At 50.4% G+C, this 17,970-nt stretch overlaps 1 protein-coding gene across 1 annotated transcript in view; it reads left to right on the top strand.

Annotated features, from left to right (window-relative positions):
• RHPN2 (rhophilin Rho GTPase binding protein 2) overlaps window positions 1-17,970 on the top strand; it is a 59,963-nt gene that overhangs the window by 39,124 nt on the left and 2,869 nt on the right. Inside the window, exons 5-14 of the mRNA XM_047711376.1 lie at window positions 794-871; window positions 1,259-1,383; window positions 3,676-3,842; window positions 6,217-6,404; window positions 6,809-6,965; window positions 8,477-8,596; window positions 10,176-10,370; window positions 12,738-12,814; window positions 14,083-14,229; window positions 14,502-14,657. Of these exons, the coding sequence (XP_047567332.1) occupies window positions 794-871; window positions 1,259-1,383; window positions 3,676-3,842; window positions 6,217-6,404; window positions 6,809-6,965; window positions 8,477-8,596; window positions 10,176-10,370; window positions 12,738-12,814; window positions 14,083-14,229; window positions 14,502-14,657 (1,410 nt within the window). The remainder of the gene's footprint in view (window positions 1-793; window positions 872-1,258; window positions 1,384-3,675; window positions 3,843-6,216; window positions 6,405-6,808; window positions 6,966-8,476; window positions 8,597-10,175; window positions 10,371-12,737; window positions 12,815-14,082; window positions 14,230-14,501; window positions 14,658-17,970) is intronic.

Here is a 17,970-nt window from a genome sequence, read left to right as displayed (position 1 = left end):
AATGCCCAAAGCTGCTCTCGTAAAGGTTCTCATCACAGACCCTGAGGGAAGTAGCCATACAACAGTCTCCAGACATGGGTTTCCTTTTCTGGGAAGGCCCTGTGCCCAGGTACTAAAGGCAGCCCACAGGATGAACGCTGGCGCCCCTGAGTGTCTGGGATGTTTGCCAGAATTGTTCAGCATATTGTCACTTACACAGTCACTTGAGTGTGACGTAAAGACATTGTATTTTATTTATTTATTTAAGACATTTTATTTATTTAAGAGATAGAGAGAGCACAAGTAGGCAGAGCAGCAGGCAGAGGGAGAGGCAGGCTTCCTGCCAAGCAGGGAGCCTGATGCAGGGCTCGATCCCAGGACCCTGAGATCACGACCTGAGCCGAAGGCAGACGATTAAATCGACTGAACCACCCATGTGCCCCTATTTTATTTATTTATTTTTAAGTAGGCTCCATGCCCAAGATGGGGCTTGAACTCATGACCCCGAGATCAAGGTTGGGTGCTCGACCAACTGAGCCAGCCTGGCGCCCCCACAAATGTGTTTTAAAATAAGAAAAAAACAACTTCCACTTTCCTTTTAACTGAAGCAACAAAAGGAACATTTTTAAATACGCATGCGGTTCAGAAAATAAATCCCGACATCCAGAAAGTCACTGTAGCATGTAATCTCCTGGTTGTATGAATTTTACATGTGTTTTTAAACCAGGGAAGGGGGGCACATTAGACATTTCTGTTTGACCTGTTTATGGTTTGCACTGACGCCTTACAGGATCTCATCTCCTTTTGCTTGCAGGATTTTATCCTGGAGCATTACAGTGAGGACAGCTACCTGTATGAAGATGAAATAGCAGATTTGATGGATCTGAGACAGGTGAGGTGTTGTGTGGTAGGGAGGGGAGGGCAGGGAGGGGAAGGGAGGGGAGGGTGGCCGCCAGAGTTTGCTGCGACTTCAGAAAGTCCTATTACAGAGTCACAGGTGGTTGGAGGTGATAGGGAGGCACTTTCAAAACCATCCTTAAAACCTGGCCACCATGGGGGGTGGGGGAGGGTGGGGGGGACAGACATGCCCTAGGCACATTTGGGGCTGGATTCTGGGACTCCTGAGCCTACCCCAGCCCCTTCCCCCACACCTCGTGCTCAGGGTAGCAGCAGCAGGGGCCCAGGCCCTGCAGGCATAGTGCATGTGACACCTGGGGTGGCCGTGTGCTGGGTCCTCATCTGCCACCCCCACCCCCTACCTGGTTCCCTTTCCCTCCAGGCTTGCCGGACACCCAGCCGGGATGAGGCCGGGGTCGACCTGCTCATGAGCTATTTCATCCAGCTGGGGTTTGTGGAGAGCCGGTTCTTCCCGCCCACCCGACAGATGGGGATCTTGTTTACATGGTAGGTGACCCAGCCCCGCCCCCCCCCGCCCCCCGCCCCCCTGCCGCTGCTGCCCTCCTCTGCATCCCCTGCCCTCTCTTTCAAGCGATCCGTTTCTCCAGGAGAACCTAGATCAACGGGTGTTTATGTATGATGGGGATCCAAGGGGAGAAATCTCCAATAGACCATGGCTTCTGGCTTCTCGGATCAAGGGAGCAGAGGAGAAGAGGCAGTTTTTTGTGTGTGCTCACTTTATTGTTGGGGAAACACGGGGCCTCTGAGGTGGAATTAACAAGAACAAAGATTCTTTTTTTTTTTTTTTTAAGATTTTATTTATTTATTTCACAGAGAGAGAGATCACAAGTAGGCAGAGAGGCAGGCAGAGAGAGAGAGAGAGAGAGAGGAGGAGGAAGCAGGTTCTCCGCTGAGCAGAGAACCCGATGCGGGACTTGATCCCAGGACCCCGAGATCATGACCTGAGCCGAAGGCAGCGGCTTAACCCACTGAGCCACCCAGGCGCCCCAAGAACAAAGATTCTTGTCCCAGATGGGACAGAGGGTGAGAGTTGGGTTTTGTCCCAGCAACAAAGGCAGCAAACAGAAATAGATCTAAGCAGAGCATTTGATTCTTCTTCAGAGTTGGTATTTTCAAAGGTTAGTGCTCTTTAAATGCTTTGGAGATGCCGTCCCTCTTCCCTGAGGGTCCTTAGCACGGTAGAAACAAGAGTCAATCCTAAGAGCCTTGGGTCTTATTCGAGCCGCATTACATCACTGCTGGTGGCTATGAATGCTGTCCTTTTGAAAGGACAGGTGCATGACTTTTGTTATAGATGCCTTAGCTGCCTACTCAGAGCGAAAGGGCAAAGGTGGTTTCTCCTTAGTGTCGAATTAGGATGAATCTCCACGTCTGCCTTCTGGTTGACAGGTGAACTTTAAAACAGATCCTGGGGCACCTGGGTGGCTCAGGGGGTTAAAGCCTCTGCCTTCGGCTCAGGTCATGATCTCAGGGTCCTGGGATCGAACCCCACATCAGACTCTCTGCTCAGCGGGGAGCCTGCTTCCCCCTCTCTCTCTGCCTGCCTCTCTGCCTACTTGTGATCTCTGTCTGCCAAATAAAAAAAATAAAATAAAAAAAAACAGATTCTGAGTCTTTTAGACTTGAGGAAGAACAGTGAGGGGTTCATAATTGCTGTGTTTCATTTAGGAGAGGACACACACACACACACACACACCTATTTTGGAGTGGGAGAGTGAGGTGGAGGGCAGAGGGAGAAAGGGGATCTTTTTTTTTTTAAGGGAATCTTAAACAGGTTCCACGCCTAGCAGGGAGCCTGACTTGGGGCTCGATCTTACAACCCCAAGATCATGACCCAAGTTGAAATCAAGAGTCAGACACTTAACTGACTGAGCCACCCGGATGCCCTAAGAGAAGGCCTGTATTTTTAAAAAGATTTTATGTATTCGTTTGTCAGAGAGAGAGAGGGCACAAGCAGGGAGAACAGCAAGCAGAGGGAGAAGCAGGCTCCCCGCCAAGCATGGAGCCCAATGCAGAGCCCGATCCTAGGACTCTAGGATCATGACCTGAGCTGAAGGCAGACGTTCAACTGACTGAACCACCCAGGCACCCAAGAAGACATGTTTCTAATACACCTTACTTTTTAGAACAGTTATAGGTTCACAGCAAAATTAAGAGATTTCCCATATATATTCCCACATTATCACCCAAAGTCCATAGTTGACATTGGAGCTCACTCCTGGTGGTAGGCACTTCCTGGGTTTTGACCATGTGTAAGGACACATTGCCATGTTACAGGACCACACGGGGGAGTCTCACTGCCCTACAGTCCTCCTCTCTACCTCTTTATCCCTCCCCCGCCCCTCAACCCTGGCATCTACTCATTCTTTGTGTCTCCATTGTTTTTGCCTTTTCCAGAATGCCAAATAGTTGGAATCATAAAGTATGTAGACTTTTTCAGATTGGCTTCCTTCACTGAGATATCCCATGCATTTAAGTTTCCTGCATGTCTTCTCACAGCTCAATAACTCATTTCTTTTTACTGCTACATGATATTTCACTGTATGGTTTTGCTACAGTTTGTTTGTCCATTCACTTTTGGAAGGACGTGCTAGTTGAGAAGCCTTCCTTTAGCGTGAGGTTGTGATGAGCCCATTGGCTTGCTTGGAAATGAAAGCTTCATTGCATGTGCACCCTTGCCTTTTATCATTCAGGAAATGAATTTTGTCTGCTTTCCCCCCAAAGCGGCCTTCACCAGCCAAATAATTCATGTTCTCAAAACCTGTTTCCTTTAAATAGGTACGACTCGCTCACTGGGGTTCCGGTTAGCCAGCAGAACCTGCTGCTGGAGAAGGCCAGCATTCTGTTTAACATTGGAGCTCTCTACACTCAGATCGGGACCCGGTGCAACCGGCGGACCCAGGCTGGGCTGGAGGGTGCAGTGGACGCCTTTCAGAGAGCCGCAGGTGTGTCTCCAGAAAGGCTGCTGGGATAGTGTCCTGTCCTCACCTGGGGGGTGGGGGGTGGTGGCGGCTCTGGGTACTGCAGCGGAAAAGGGTCTGTGGGCCTTCCCCAAGGCACCGGCTTCCCCAAGACCCAAGTCCTATAAGGACTGGAGGTCCCCGGACTGGGTGTAGTGGTGGGTGTGGCTCTGGGATATCCGAGGGTCCTGCATTGCTCTCCTGCAGCAGGGTCTGTGGCTGGCAGAGTTGCTGTGAGGAGTGGTGAGGGAAAGCAGGCACATGGCACAGACCACAGGACAGTGCCCCTAGTGGACTAAACACCGCGTTCCCGTCTGTGCCAGTCCTCATCACTCTGCTCTTGGGAGTTACTCCCAGCAGGGGCCTCTGCTCTGCAAGGCCGTGAAAAACTCTAGCTGTGTCATTTTGACTGATCATGAACATGAAATCGCTGACCCTTGGAGGGCGTGCCTGGGTGGCTCAGTCTGATAAGCCTCTGCCTTCAGCCCAGGTCATGATCCCAGAGTCCTGAGATCGAGGTCCGCATCCGGCTCCCTGCTCAGCAGAGAGCCTGCTTCTCCCTCTGTCTGCTGCTCCTCTCTCTCTCTCTCTCTCTGACAAACAGAGAAATAAAATCTTAAAAAAAAAAAAATCCGGGGCACCTGGGTGGCTCAGTGGGTTGAAGCCTCTGCCTTCAGCTCAGGTCATGATCCCGGGGTCCTGGGATCAAGCCCCACATCGGGCTCTCTGCTCGGCGGGGAGCCTGCTTCCTCCTCTCTCTCTCTCTCTGCCTGCCTCTCTGCCTACTTGTGATCTCTGTCTGTCAAATAAATAAATAAAAATATTAAAAAAAAAATCCCTTGGGATAAAACAACATGCTAAGATCCCATGTGGGAGTGGATTTCTTTCACTGTACATCCTTTCCTGGGCTCATTTTCTTCCTGAAGAACCTAAAGCGAGTGTGCTTGGAGACCCATCTCTAAGACGACAGCAGTACAGACAACATGAAGCGTAAGAGCAGGGCGGGGGGGAGCAAACCCCAGAGGGGAGCAAATAGCCCGCAGCCGCTGCCATCTGTCCACGGGGCATCTGGGGCTTCGCAACAAAACCAGAGGAACCAGTCAGATGGGATTCATGTTACAGATTTTATTTCAGCCTCTGGTTGATCGTCAGCCCTGTGACAGTTACTTTCCTAACGTATAAAGAAGTCAGCTAAGGGGCACAGCAGGAAAATTTCCACTGGAGTGGTTGGGTTGGTCTTCCCTGAGGGCCTGGGGGAAAGCCCTGAATTCCATCCTGACCCAGGTGTTAGGTGGGAATGTGTCCCTCGGAAAGCCCTTCCCTCACCCTGCCTGCTTCCTGCTCTCGCCTCCATTAAATGCCTGGTCATGTACGGAAGGCCTCACAGGGGCCCAGGTGAGACGGCAGTAAATAGGGAGCAGCCTGGTTTTCTCGCTTGATACTGAGGTAAATATTTTAGAAAAGAATCTTTTTTTAAAAAATTTTGTTAAAATGCACGAAAGAAAATGACCGTCTGTAACCGATTTCAAGTGTTCAGTTCACTGGGATTAAGAACATTCACGGTGCTGGGCAATTCTCTATCACCAGAACTTTGTCATCTGCCCGGACTGAGACTCTGGGGGTGCCTGGGTGGCATGGTGGGTTGAGCGTCCGACTCTTCATATCAGCTCAGGGTCATGGGATCGAGCCCCGTGTTGGGCTCTGTGCTTAGTGTGGAGTCTTAGATTCTCTCCCTATGCCCCTCGACCTTCCTGTGCATGCACTCACACGCTCTCTCTTTCTTGCTCCCTGTCTCAAATAAATAACTAAATACAATCTTCAGACGGAAACTGTACCCATGAAATACTCTCTATTCCTTCCCCCTGCCCCTGGCAATCTTTTTGGTTTCCTTGAATTTGACTCTTCCGGATACCTCGTCTCCCAGAATCATACAACATTTGCCCACGTGACTGGTGTATTTCACTTTGTGTAACTTCCATGTCCATGTTTTAGCATGTGTCAGAATCTCATTCCTTCTTAAGCCTGAAAAATATTCTGTTGTATGTACGCAACACGTTTTGTTTAACTGTATGTTGATGGACATTTGGGTTGGTTTCTACCTTTTGGCTGTTATGACTCATGCTGTCGTGAATGTGGGTGTACGAGTATCGGTTTCCGTCATTTCCATCTGCTTTCAGTTCTTCGGGGAGTATACCCAAGAAGGGAATTGTTGGATCTTACGGTAACTGAGAATCAGATTTTTCACAACGTTCCAGAACACGTTCTGTATTTTTCCGTCTCTCCTTCTCCTTGCTTTTGAACAGCATGGTGAAATCGATATGACCCCTGTCTAATGTGAAAAAAAATTTTCCGATTGTAGGGGTTTTAAATTACCTGAAAGAGACATTCACTCATACTCCGAGTTACGACATGAGTCCTGCCATGCTCAGCGTGCTGGTTAAAATGATGCTTGCACAAGCCCAAGAAAATGTGTTTGAGAAAATCTGCCTTCCTGGCATCCGGAACGAGTTCTTCGTGCTGGTGAAGGTGGCTCAGGAGGCTGCCAAGGTGAGCCCTCCGAGGTCCCGTGACTTCCGGGGGGGTGGGCGGGACGTGTGGATGTGGGCCCCTGGAAGCAGTGGGGGCTTCCCATGGCAGCTTGCCTGTGACCTGGGCAGCGTGCCTGCCCTGGACCGAGCGTGAGCCTGCATTTTCTTGGCAAGCTGTGGCGTCTCCGATACGGATCACTGATTCCATCTGCAGCTTAGCCAAAAACCCAGTATCATGACAGTTGCCTGAGCTTCCTGTGAATTCTGATGCTGGAAGAACTAGGAAGCGTTGGAGCTGCTCCCAGATTCTGGAGCAGGCGCCTGCAGGGCCCCTCCATAGAAGAAAGGGCTCTTTTTCTGCAGCCTGGGTGCATGAGCACCCCTGGGGCAGGCTCCCCCTTCCCAGCATTCCTTCCGTTGCAGGTGGGGGAGGTCTATCGGCAGCTGCACACCGCCATGAGCCAGGCACCGGTGAAGGAGAACATCCCCTATTCCTGGGCCAGCTTGGCCTGCGTGAAGGCACACCACTACGGAGCCCTGGCCCACTACTTTGCGGCCACCCTTCTCATCGACCACCAGTGTAAGGCTTGTGGGCTTGGAGGTGCTGGGGCTTTGGTCAGGGTCGTGCTTCTAGAACATTCTATGCTGAATGAGCGCTGTCTGTCTTGCCCTGGAGATGCTTACATGATTTAGGGGTTCTCCATTCCTGCTGTGGAGGAAGAGGGGGAGTGTAATTCTGCCCAGGTTGGAGCAAACAGCTCCAAGGTGGTGACCACTCCCCTGACGTTAAGACCAGGGCTTGGACCAGGGTCAGAAGTTGTGAGGTTCTCACCTAGGCACTGAATCTAAGGGGATGCCCCCAAACTCAGCATTCAAGATAACGTTTGGATATGATATTTAAAATGAATCAAAACTAAACAAACAAATCCATGGTGCTCCAGATTTTAAATAAAGACTACAGATCAGTAGCAGTGCTGTGCGGGCCCACATTGGAGCCTGAAGCAAAGGGGAATTTTGATGTTTGTTCATCTTGCATTTTTTTAAGCATACTTATGGTATTTAGAAAATTGTATTAAACTATCCTGTCTCCTGACTGCTGAGTGTTTGGTTCTTAAATTTTCAGCTTGAGGTGAGGGTCTTATTCTCTTCACCCTGGTCTTGGTTCTGATCTGAGGTCAGGTGGGACTCTTGTTGTCATGAGCTCTAATCGAGGTCGTCCCACAGCAATGAAATGGGCAAGTTCCGGAGCCACACTACCTGGGTTCATAACACAGCTCTGCCATTTACTAGCTGTGTGATCTCGGGCAAGTTACCTAATTTTCTGGGCCTTGGTTTTCTCATCTGTCAAATGGGGGCATGAAGAGAACCCATCTCATAGGGCTCTTGTGAAAATTACATGTCTGTATGCAAAGCTAAATAACGCCTTGTATCTTGTGGGCTCCCGGAAAGTGGTAGATGCCTACTGCTAGTATTACTGAAGTCTGATAGACGGGACAAGTCACATAAACCAGTTGGCAATTATGGTAGCAACACACATGGGGCAGCCGTTGGACTCCTTTCGTGTAGTCACGGAAGGCTTCTCAGAGGCGGTGACATTTGAGTTGGACCTTGAAGTCTGAGGAGCACTTTTGCAGCTGAACAAGGAGTAAAAGGACAGCCAGAGCAAGCACACTAGCCGAGCTCTGGAATGGAGGCTGGCATTGTTGAGCTTCCGGTGAGAGGTCTGGTGAGGCTAGAGAGGGGACATGTGCCAGGGAGGATGGGTGTAGGCATGGAGGCCACCAGAGGCTTGAGGCTGTGCTGTGTTAGGAGGTTCCATGAGGTGGTAAGTTGGAAGAGGTAGAATGGGGGCTTAGAGCCAAAGCAGGAGCCTCTAGGGTGTGCCTATCCCTGAGTGCCAAAAGACTTATGAGCTAGATGGCCAGGGGTGTGTCCAGGGACTAAGAGGAAACCTAGTATCCCAAGTGCCTTAAAAACTGGAGAAGGAAGGCAACTAGAGGAGGTTGGAAGAGACTTCTCTGAGGGTCCGCACCATCTCAAGTCTGTGGTCACATCCACAAGAAGGAATTTACCATGTGGCTCTCACTGCAGTGAAGCCGGGAGCTGACGAGGACCATCAGGAGAAGTGCCTGTCCCAGCTCTACAACCACATGCCAGAGGGACTGACACCCTTGGCTACGCTGAAGAACATCCACCAGCGCCGACAGCTGGGTATGCCTGGGCTGTCCTTCTCCCTCCCTCTGTGGGCCCCATTCCATGCCCAGCTGGTCCTGCTCACAGACCGCCCCAGACAGGTCCCCAGGGCAGGGCCCGGAGAGCAGGGCATCCTGGGTCATCCTGACCATTCTGGATCAGAAACCGTGGGGCATGGTCTGTAGCCTCGGCAGGCCCCTGGGTCTGTGTTCTCGCAGATTCTCTGAGGGCCCAGGCCTCCCAGAGTGGAGCCAGAGCTATGGCAGTCTTCCCACGCCCTCATGGTCCAGGGAATCACCCTTGGTCATCCAAACGTGGAAGGGCACGTTTGTTAATTTTCTTCTGTCACACCTAAGAACTGGTGATGGTAGTTTGGTCTCTGCCAGTGTCCGAGAGAGTATTTCTTCCCATGTGTGAGCCTAAATTCCTCTACTAACCAGACCTGCTCCCTAACCCCCACACACTTCCCCTTCTCACTGATGGCAACTCCAGCCTAGGGGTGTACAGGCCAGGAACCCTGTTCCTGCATTCAGCCTTCTTACTCACCCCACACATGATGGGCAGATCCCGTTGACTCTACCTAGACAACACGTCCCATATCCGACTACTACTTACCTACCACCTGGTCTAAGCCACATGCACGCAGTGCTTAGCTAACACACATTGACTGCCTTCAGTCTCACACAACCCTATGAGATACGCATAATATGATCCCCATTTTGTAGTTAAGGAAACAGGCCCAGAGCAGTCACGCGGCTCATAACTCAGAGAGGTCACACGGCTCGTAACTGGTCCCCCTGCTTTCCTCTTTATTCCTTCATACTCAGTTCCCACGGGTCACGTCACATCAGTCTTCTGCTCACATCCTAATGGGCTCCCATCTCACCTAGAGTCGGGGCAGAAGCTATCACCCTGCATTTGTAAGGCGGGTGACATGTCTGGCTCCTGCTCCTCTCTGGCCTCATTCCCTGCCTTTCACTCCAGGCCTCACTCCCTCTGGCCCCAGCCCCAAGCTCCTTGTAACCCTGGAATGTACAAGCATACTCCTGCCCCAGGGCCTTTGCACTCACTGTTCCATCTTTCAGGAGTGCCCTTCTGTCAGATATCCTTGTGGCTGCTCCCTCACCTCCTTCAGGGCTCTGCTCAAAAGTTACCTCAAGAAGTCCTTCCTGGATCGCCCATCATAAAAGAGCAACTTTCGGTCCCCAGTCTTCTTTTGCTAGATCTGCTACCTGCCCTGCTTTATTTCTCTCCCTAATCTTAACACCCGTGATCCATGACCGATTTCTTTGCTTGTTAATCTGTCTTCAACCACCAGCACATAAATTCCATGGCGACAGAGGCTAGTTTTTGTTCATCGCTTCACCTCTAGTGCCCAGAACACTGGGTAACTATTTGCCTAATGAACGCATTATAGACCCGAGTGAGCCTATCGCATATGGATTTAAGAGGGACTTAGGCTGTTCAGGCAGATCCTTCGGGAAGGAGAGGGTCCACCCCTCCGGGCCGGTCCTTGGGCGCCTGGGCTCACCCCAAGGGACTCGCACTGCTCGAGATGGGGGCACCGTGTCACGTGGGGTCGGCTTTCTGGGGGCAGGCAAGTCGCACGTGCGCCGAGCCGTGGAGCTTCACGAGGAGTCCGTGAGGGAGGCCAGCCTGTGTAAGAAGCTTCGTAACATTGAGGTGCTGCAGGAGGTGCTGTCCGCTGCGCACCGGCGCTCCCAGCTCAAGGACGCACAGCTCCGGGAGGACGATGACCTGCTGGACTTGATCGAAGCTCCCGACATCATCTGTGAGTGACCTGGGAGCCTGTGGCGGGTGCAGAGGGTGTCCCCGTTACTCCGGGGGCGCAGCCTTGGTCCGCTCCTCTGGGAAGGCTTGGCCAGACCCTGAGTTACCTCTCTGCTCACTCGGTGCAGGGACTTCTTTATGGTGTTTGTCCTTGGTGGCCTCCTGGTAGCCTGTGACCGCCCCCCCCCAAGTGTCAGGGTGCTCTGCGGCCTTGTTTCTGTCCCTGCCTCCCTCAGCATCCCCTTTGCTGACTGTTGTTGGTCCTGGCGTTGTCGGAGGTCTACTTTCGCTGGTTTGCCTCCTCCTAGATGCCCTTCCTTAAAGTCTCATAACCTCCCTGGGGCTCTGGCCGTTACCTCTAGTCAGGAGACCTCAGAAGCTACCTTGGCCTTGATGCTTCTGCTACGCTCCACCCCCGGATTGTGTCTGCCTCTGGGAATGCGTTCTGCTGTATCAGCTTTCCCCCCTCCACTCCCTCACTCCCCCCTCCCACCTAGACCCCCCCCCCCCCGTGGTTTTAGAGCCAAACACTTCCTTATTCCTTCCTCTATGTCTGCCCTTTCCCATTCTCTCCTTCCTTCAGCACCAACATTTCCCTTCTTTCTTTTTTTAGGACAAACCTTACTTTTATTATGAAATGAAAAGTCAATTTTCCACGGAGAGAGTGGAGCTGGGGGATGTGGGCAAATCTTTACCTTGGCAGTGAGAATCCTTCAAACCCGTGTTTATCATGTGTGCGTGTGTGTGTCGAGAACACTCGAGATCTGTCCTCTTGGCAGTTTCAAGTAAACAATATAGTATTGTTAACTGTAGTCACCGTGCTGTGTGTTGGATCACTAGAACTCATTCATCTTGCACAACTGAACCTTTGTACCTTTGACCAACATTGCCTCATTCCCTACCCCCATTGTCACTGCCCCATTCTGCTGTCTGCTTCTATGAGCTTGACTGTCTTATATTCCACGTATAAGTGACGTCCTGCACCACCAGCTCTTTCTAGGCATTTCCAAGACGTTAATTACGTCCTGGCTTTGGGAAGATGGAGGTGAACAGGATTGGGTTCTGTCCCAGGAGGCAGGAGTTGAGGGGCCTCTCTGAGAGGCAACTTCACAGTTAAGGAATGACTAGGGAAGGGGAGGGAGGGTGGCCCAATCAAGGTAACCCCCTTTGTCCATAGCTCCTTCCACCCCACTTCCTACACCTCTGTCTCTGAAGTTCCACCTCAGTTTCCAGGGACTAGAGATAGAGCCCTGCTCAAGATGGCACCCTGGGCTTGTCTGTGGTAATGCTGGCTGATACCTACTGAACATTTGAGGTCTGCCAGGCACAACAGTAAGCACCCTATGTATACAGAATCTCATTCAACTCTCCCTCCAGTTCTATAGGGGACTAGGATTGCCCTCATCTTAAAGATGACACAGTAAAGGTTTAGGGAAACCATATTCTTTGCACCGGGTGACCAAGCTGGTAGGTGAAGGCAGGAATGGCACTCCGTGATTCCCTTTCATGAGTACTGTCCCTTTCCTTGGCCCCTTTGCCCATACAGTGTGCTCTGTGGCCACGAGGTAGAGACACGACCTCCATGGAGGAGGGGAATGTGGCTCCTGATGAGGCTGTCTAGGCCACTCTGGTAATGGATGGGCACCCGGTTTGCGCCTAACACTGTGTCAGGCAGCTTGTAAGAAGCCGCAGGGCCATCCTGTAAGTAGAGAGCTGTGTTCTACCTTGGCAGAACCAGGCTTCTTCCTCAGATTTTCTTTTTAAACTGCCCTTCTTGTATACTTAGCTTGCTTGGGGATCCTATGTTAGGAGCTGACTAGCCTCGTGGTAAGGGTGGGCTTGAGCCTCCCGTGAATAGGATGGTGGAGATTAAAGCTCTCAGTGGACACAACTTGACAAACTGACATCCTGCTAAAATCCTCATCTCACACATGAATGATAAGACAGGGAAGCTCATCTTACCCAGGACGGTGTGCTGAGAGACACAGTACTTACTCCTGTGCTAGCCACACTTGAAATGTAGGTGACTTCTCAGTTGGGTTTCATGAGTGCCAAAGAAAGTCCGCTAGAATATACATACTCTCTTTGAAGGCGGGGGCTGTGTCTGATTGTCACTACTCTGTCCCAGCCCCAGAGCAAGGTACGGCTCATGGTAGGTGCCCAGATGGAACGTACATGTGACCCTGGGCCAGGGGGTTGACCAGCAGTCCATCTTCTATACTGCTTGTCTATACCAAGAGGAAGGCCAAGAGACCAGGAGAAAGGTCTTCTTCTCTTCCCTTCAGCAAGAAGCCCTAGACCTGGGTTTTTAAGGATCACTTTCAGTAACAGAAACATTTACCCTTTCCCTTTTAATATTTTTTTCCAGCTAAAACTGAGCAAGAGGTTGAAATCATATTGCCACAGTTCTCCAAGGTGACAGTGACAGACTTCTTCCAGAAGCTGGTATGTTGAGTGCTTATTTCCTAGTGACCCGAGGGGACAGCTTATATAAGTTGCAAGTATATGAAAGGCTATTTTCAGATTTTTAAAAAAGATTTTATTTATTGATTTGACAGAGAGAGAGATCACAAGTAGGCACAGAGGCAGAGAGCGCGCACGAGAGAGAGGAGGAAGCAGGCTCCCCACTGAGCAGAGAGCCCAATGTGGAACTTGATCCCAGGACCCTGAGATCATGACCTGAGCTGAAGGCAGAAGCCATTCTAGATTTTTATTTTTTTTTAAAGTAGGCTCTGTGCCCACTGTGGAGCCCAACACATGATTTTGAGATCAAGACCTGAGCCAAGAGATGAAGAGTCAGACTCTTAACCAACTGAGTCACCCAGGTGCCCCGATAACATTAGAATTTTTAAATTAGAGACTTTATACAATTTTCATTGAGATGATTTTTCAAAAGATTTTATTTATTTATTTATTTATTTACTTATTTACTTATTTATTTATTTGAGAGAGCAAGAGAACACAAGCAGGAGGAGCCACAGAGGGAGAAGGAGAAGCAGGCTCCCCGCCAAGCAGGGAGCTCGATGTGGGGCTCGATCCCAAGACGCTGAGATCATGGCCTGAGCCTCAGACACTTAACTGACTGAGCCACCCAGGTGCCCCAAGGTTTTATTCATTTGAGAGAGAAGAGAGAATGTGTGCATAGGAGCGGGGGAGAAACAGAGGGAGAGGGATAAACACACCTATGGTGAGTGCAGAGCCTGACATGGGACTCAATCCCAGGACCGTGAGCTCATGACCTGAGCTGAAATCAAGAGTTGAACGCTCAACCAACTGAGCCACCCAGGCGCCCCTAAGATGATTTTTTTAAAGAACATTTTCTTGGGGCGCCTGGGTGGCTCAGTGGGTTAAGTGTCTGCCTTCAGCTCAGATCATGATCCCAGTGTCCTGGGATTGAGCCTTGAGTTGGGCTCTCCACCCAATGGAGAGCCTGCTTCTCCCTCTCCCACTCTCTGCTTTTGCTCTCCCTTTCTCTCATCAAATAAATAAAAATATATTTTTTAAAACAAACATTTTTTAGAAAATATATTGACTATTTTAGAGAAAATGGCAGTTAATATCCTTGGATGACTGTAGCACATATTACCCCTGATGGTGTCACTGGTCTCTGAACAAGGCCGAGTGACATCTGGGAGGATGACAGGGTGACATTTCCTATAGCTTTCAAGTGCCCGATTCAGCCTTCACTTACCTAATGATGCTCTGTTCCAAAGGGCCCCCTGTCAGTGTTTTCAGCTAACAAGAGATGGACACCTCCTCGAGGCATTCACTTCACTGCAGAAGAAGGGGACTTGGGGTTCACCTTGAGAGGAAACTCCCCCGTTCAAGTCCACTTCCTGGATCCTCACTGCTCAGCTGCGGTAAGCATGCATCTCGCTAGACTGGGAGCAGAGCTTGTGGGTCAGACCAGTCACATGCCAAGAGTACTGGCCAACCCAATCTAGCTGGGTGTGTGAATGAATTTAGGATTCCTTTGTGTGAAGGGCGTCTGTGAAAGGCCTCTCGCGTGTGCTACCTGTTTAGAGAGCAAAGGATTCACGGCACGCTGTGGAATTTGTTTGTGTACTTGGGAACTGATCCAGGGATGAGAATGAACGGAACACTGACCTTCCTGTACATCCTCCGTTTGTAGCTGGCAGGGGCCAAGGAAGGGGATTATATCGTTTCCATTCAAGACGTGGATTGCAAGTGGCTGACAGTGAGCGAGGTCATGAGGCTGCTGAAGGCCTGTGGCAGGGATGGCGTGGACATGAAGGTCGTGAGCCTGCTGGACTTCACCTCATCTATGGTGAGCACTGACAGCCTGATGGGAAAAACAGCCATGTAGGGCGAGGCTGGCCTGAGCCCATCCCCAGGGGTGTGCTTGGCCCTGCGCCTCCTGCATGTGTTGGTGATCTGAACACTGGACTCCTGACACTGGGCCAGGGGGTTGACCAGCAGTCCATCTTCTATACTACTTGTCTAGACCAAGAGGAAGGTGACAGTGTCCTCGTTGGAATGTGCTCATGTTAGCCCAGAGATCATTGAAAAACTTTGTAAAAAATGCTGTAGATGAAGGAACCAGCTGATTTATTTTTCTGATTAAGTTTTTATTTATTTATTTATTTTTATTTTATTATTATTTTTTTAAAGATTTTATTTATTTGACAGAGAGAAATCACAAGTAAGCAGAGAGGCAGGCAGAGAGAGAGGAGGAAGCAGGCTCCCTGCTGAGCAGAAAGCCCGATGCGGGGCTCGAACCCAGGACCTGGGATCATGACCTGAGCCGAAGGCAGCGGCTTAACCCACTAAGCCACCCAGGTGCCCCTGATTAAGTTTTTTAAAAAAATATTTATTTATTAAAAAAGACTTTATTTGAGAAAGAGAGAAAGAGCGCACATAAGCATGGGCACGGGGGAGGGTCAGAGGGAGAGGCAGACTGCCTGCTGAGTACGGAGCCCGATGCAGGGCTCGATCCCAGGACCCCAGGATCATGACCTGAACTGAAGGCAGACGCTTAACCCACTGAGCCACCCAGGCACCCCTAAAGATTGATTTATTTGAGAGAGGGAAAGCGTGTGTGAGGGAGAGGTAGAGAATCTCAAGCAGACTCCCCACTGAGCATGAGCCAGACACGGGCTCGATCTCATGACCCTGGGATCATGACCTGAGCGAAAACCAAGATGCCCAAATCAGAGTGAAAATCAGATGCTCAACCAACTGACACACCCAGGCACTGCCTGATTAAGTTCTTTTTTTATTGCAAAAGTCATATGTACTCACAGTCCAAAAAAAAAAATTAAAAATACTGAAGTGGTAGAGAAGGGCTTGAGATGACGTGCGGAAACCCCCGTCCACACAGCAGAGACAGCGTTAGCTGTTCCCTGGGAGATCTTGGGAAGTGCCTGGTGCCTGTGCAAGTTCATGTGCACAGTTATACCCTTTTTTCTCCCAAGGCGGGACGATCGTTGTGCATGTCCCCTTCCACACTTGGTCACGGTTCCTTATGGACCTTAGACACTTCCCTTCATGACAGTAGTCATTCAGCAGATAGTGACAGAGCATCCTGTGTGTGTCAGTCCCTCCCTTGGGGTCAGCGCTGTGGCCGAGCTGATTGGATGCCGTCCCTTCCGGCACTAAATATGCCAGTCGTGATTCTGAAAATACCGCGTGCCATGTGACAGAACGTCCAGAGGTGGGAAAGTCTCCTCTAGAGAGGGCTTGCACCGAGACACAGGTGACAGGGACGATCCCGCCATCTAAGGAGGCACTCTGGGGAGCATCCTGGGTGGGGGGACCAACAGGTGCAGCGAGTCCCTGGAGCAGGAAGAAGCTTTTGTGGGAGGATCTGAAAGAGTCCTTTGAGCTGGAACAGGGCAACAGGGAGGGAGCGGCAGGAAATGGGGTAGGAGGGAGGCAGGGCCTCGTTGGCAGCCGTGGGAGCTCGGAAGCCGTGGAGCCTCTGGAGAAGGGGATGCTTGGTTTAGAAGGATGTCTCATGTGTTGCCTGGTGAGGCTGGCTGGATGGTGGCAGCGGGAGCTGGCTAGAGCAGGTGTCCAGGCCAGTGAGCTTATCAGTTTCCATTAGGGTGGGTGACGGCCAAGGTAGAGAGGGGTCTACAGGGATTTCTAGATGATTTGTGTAAAAAACAAAGTGGAGAGAAAAATGACTCCCCAAGCTCGGGCTTGAACCAAGGCACCATTTTTCGTAATGATGGGGAAGAGGCCAGGAGCGAGGGAGGGAGAGGAGAGAAGAAACGGTTGTACCATGAATATCTTACGTGATGCTAGAGATATCCAGATGTAGTGTGCAGTAGGCAGCTGGATGTCCACATCTGCAGTTCAAGAGAGAAGTCAGAGCTAGAAATAAACATCAGAGACTCACCAACACAGAGATGCTATTTAAAGCTGTGAAGAGAGTAAATGATGCTACCCACAAGGGGCTGAAGGTCAAGGACTCAACCTTAAGACACCGCAAGCATCTGGAGGTAAGTTGGAGGAGAGGTAGACACAAAGGAAGTTGCAGAGTGGCATTCAGAGAGAGGGGATAGAAAGAAGCTTCTGGAATCGAGAGAAGAAAATCCTGCCAAGGGAAAATGGTTGGTTGTGTAGAATACAGTTAAGAGGTGGAGTTGTGTTCCTTATATTTGGCAGCAGGACAAAAAGACACTTCTCATGGAGAGATGGAAACAGAACTCTGATGAGAGAGGACTAGAGAGGGAATGGATCGTATGAGTGCTTTGATAAGAAATGTCGAGAACAGGCTAATCCACAGAAGCACAACGTAAAGTAGTGGTTGTCAGGGGCTGGGGGTCAGGGATTTGGGGGGGGTCACTGCTGATGAGTTCAGGGTTTGTTTTTGGAGGGGAAGGAACTGTTTTGAAATTAGGTGGCAGTGGTGTTCGCCTAATTCGGAATAGACTCAAAACCACGGAGTGGTATTAAGGTGGTGAATTTTAAGGTATGTGAATTTTAGCTCCATTGAAAAGCTAAAGAAGATGAAGTTGGACTCCTGGAGCATCTAGGTGGAAGGGATCATTGAGAAATGGAATTCTTAGGGGCAGAATGTATGGAATTGGTGGGCAAGGGATCAGGATCCCAACCAAAAACAAAAGAAATTTATCCAAAGGCAGGATAAGTAAAAGAGCTGGGCTCAGCACTAGAGGGCTGGGCGTGTGTGTGTGTGTGTGTGTGTGTACGTGTGTGTGTGTGTGTGTGTGTGTGTGTGTTGCCCAGCACAAGGTGTGGCTTTACAAGGAGAAAGCCTTATTCTTTCTATCTTGTAATAACTGTGAGCCAGGCCTGTGAAGGAGCTGAGGTAGGGGTAGGAAGCAAGACTTTCTAGACTCAGACTGCCTGGAGAGGAATCCTGGCTTTACTATCCGTGGTGACCTTGGGCGTCAGGGACTGGCTTTGAGCCGCAGGAAGATGAGAAGGGGGTGCCTACCATGGGATATGTGTCCTTCACGAGAGGTGTAACAATAACCATGATAAGGTTATTGTTTTCACCCAGCGAGGTCTTAGACTGTGGCAACTGAGCAGTGTTTTTAACTGCTGGACCTTTGCTCCAAACGAAACTGAGAGTAAAGCCCAGGGTCCTGGCTGAATGGCTTATCTGCTAC

Source organism: Lutra lutra, chromosome 17, assembly GCF_902655055.1.
Source record: "Lutra lutra chromosome 17, mLutLut1.2, whole genome shotgun sequence".
Classification (NCBI taxonomy): Eukaryota; Metazoa; Chordata; class Mammalia; order Carnivora; family Mustelidae; genus Lutra; species Lutra lutra.
The sequence above is the reverse complement of the archived record's forward strand: the minus strand, read 5'-3'. Positions and strand labels throughout refer to the sequence as shown.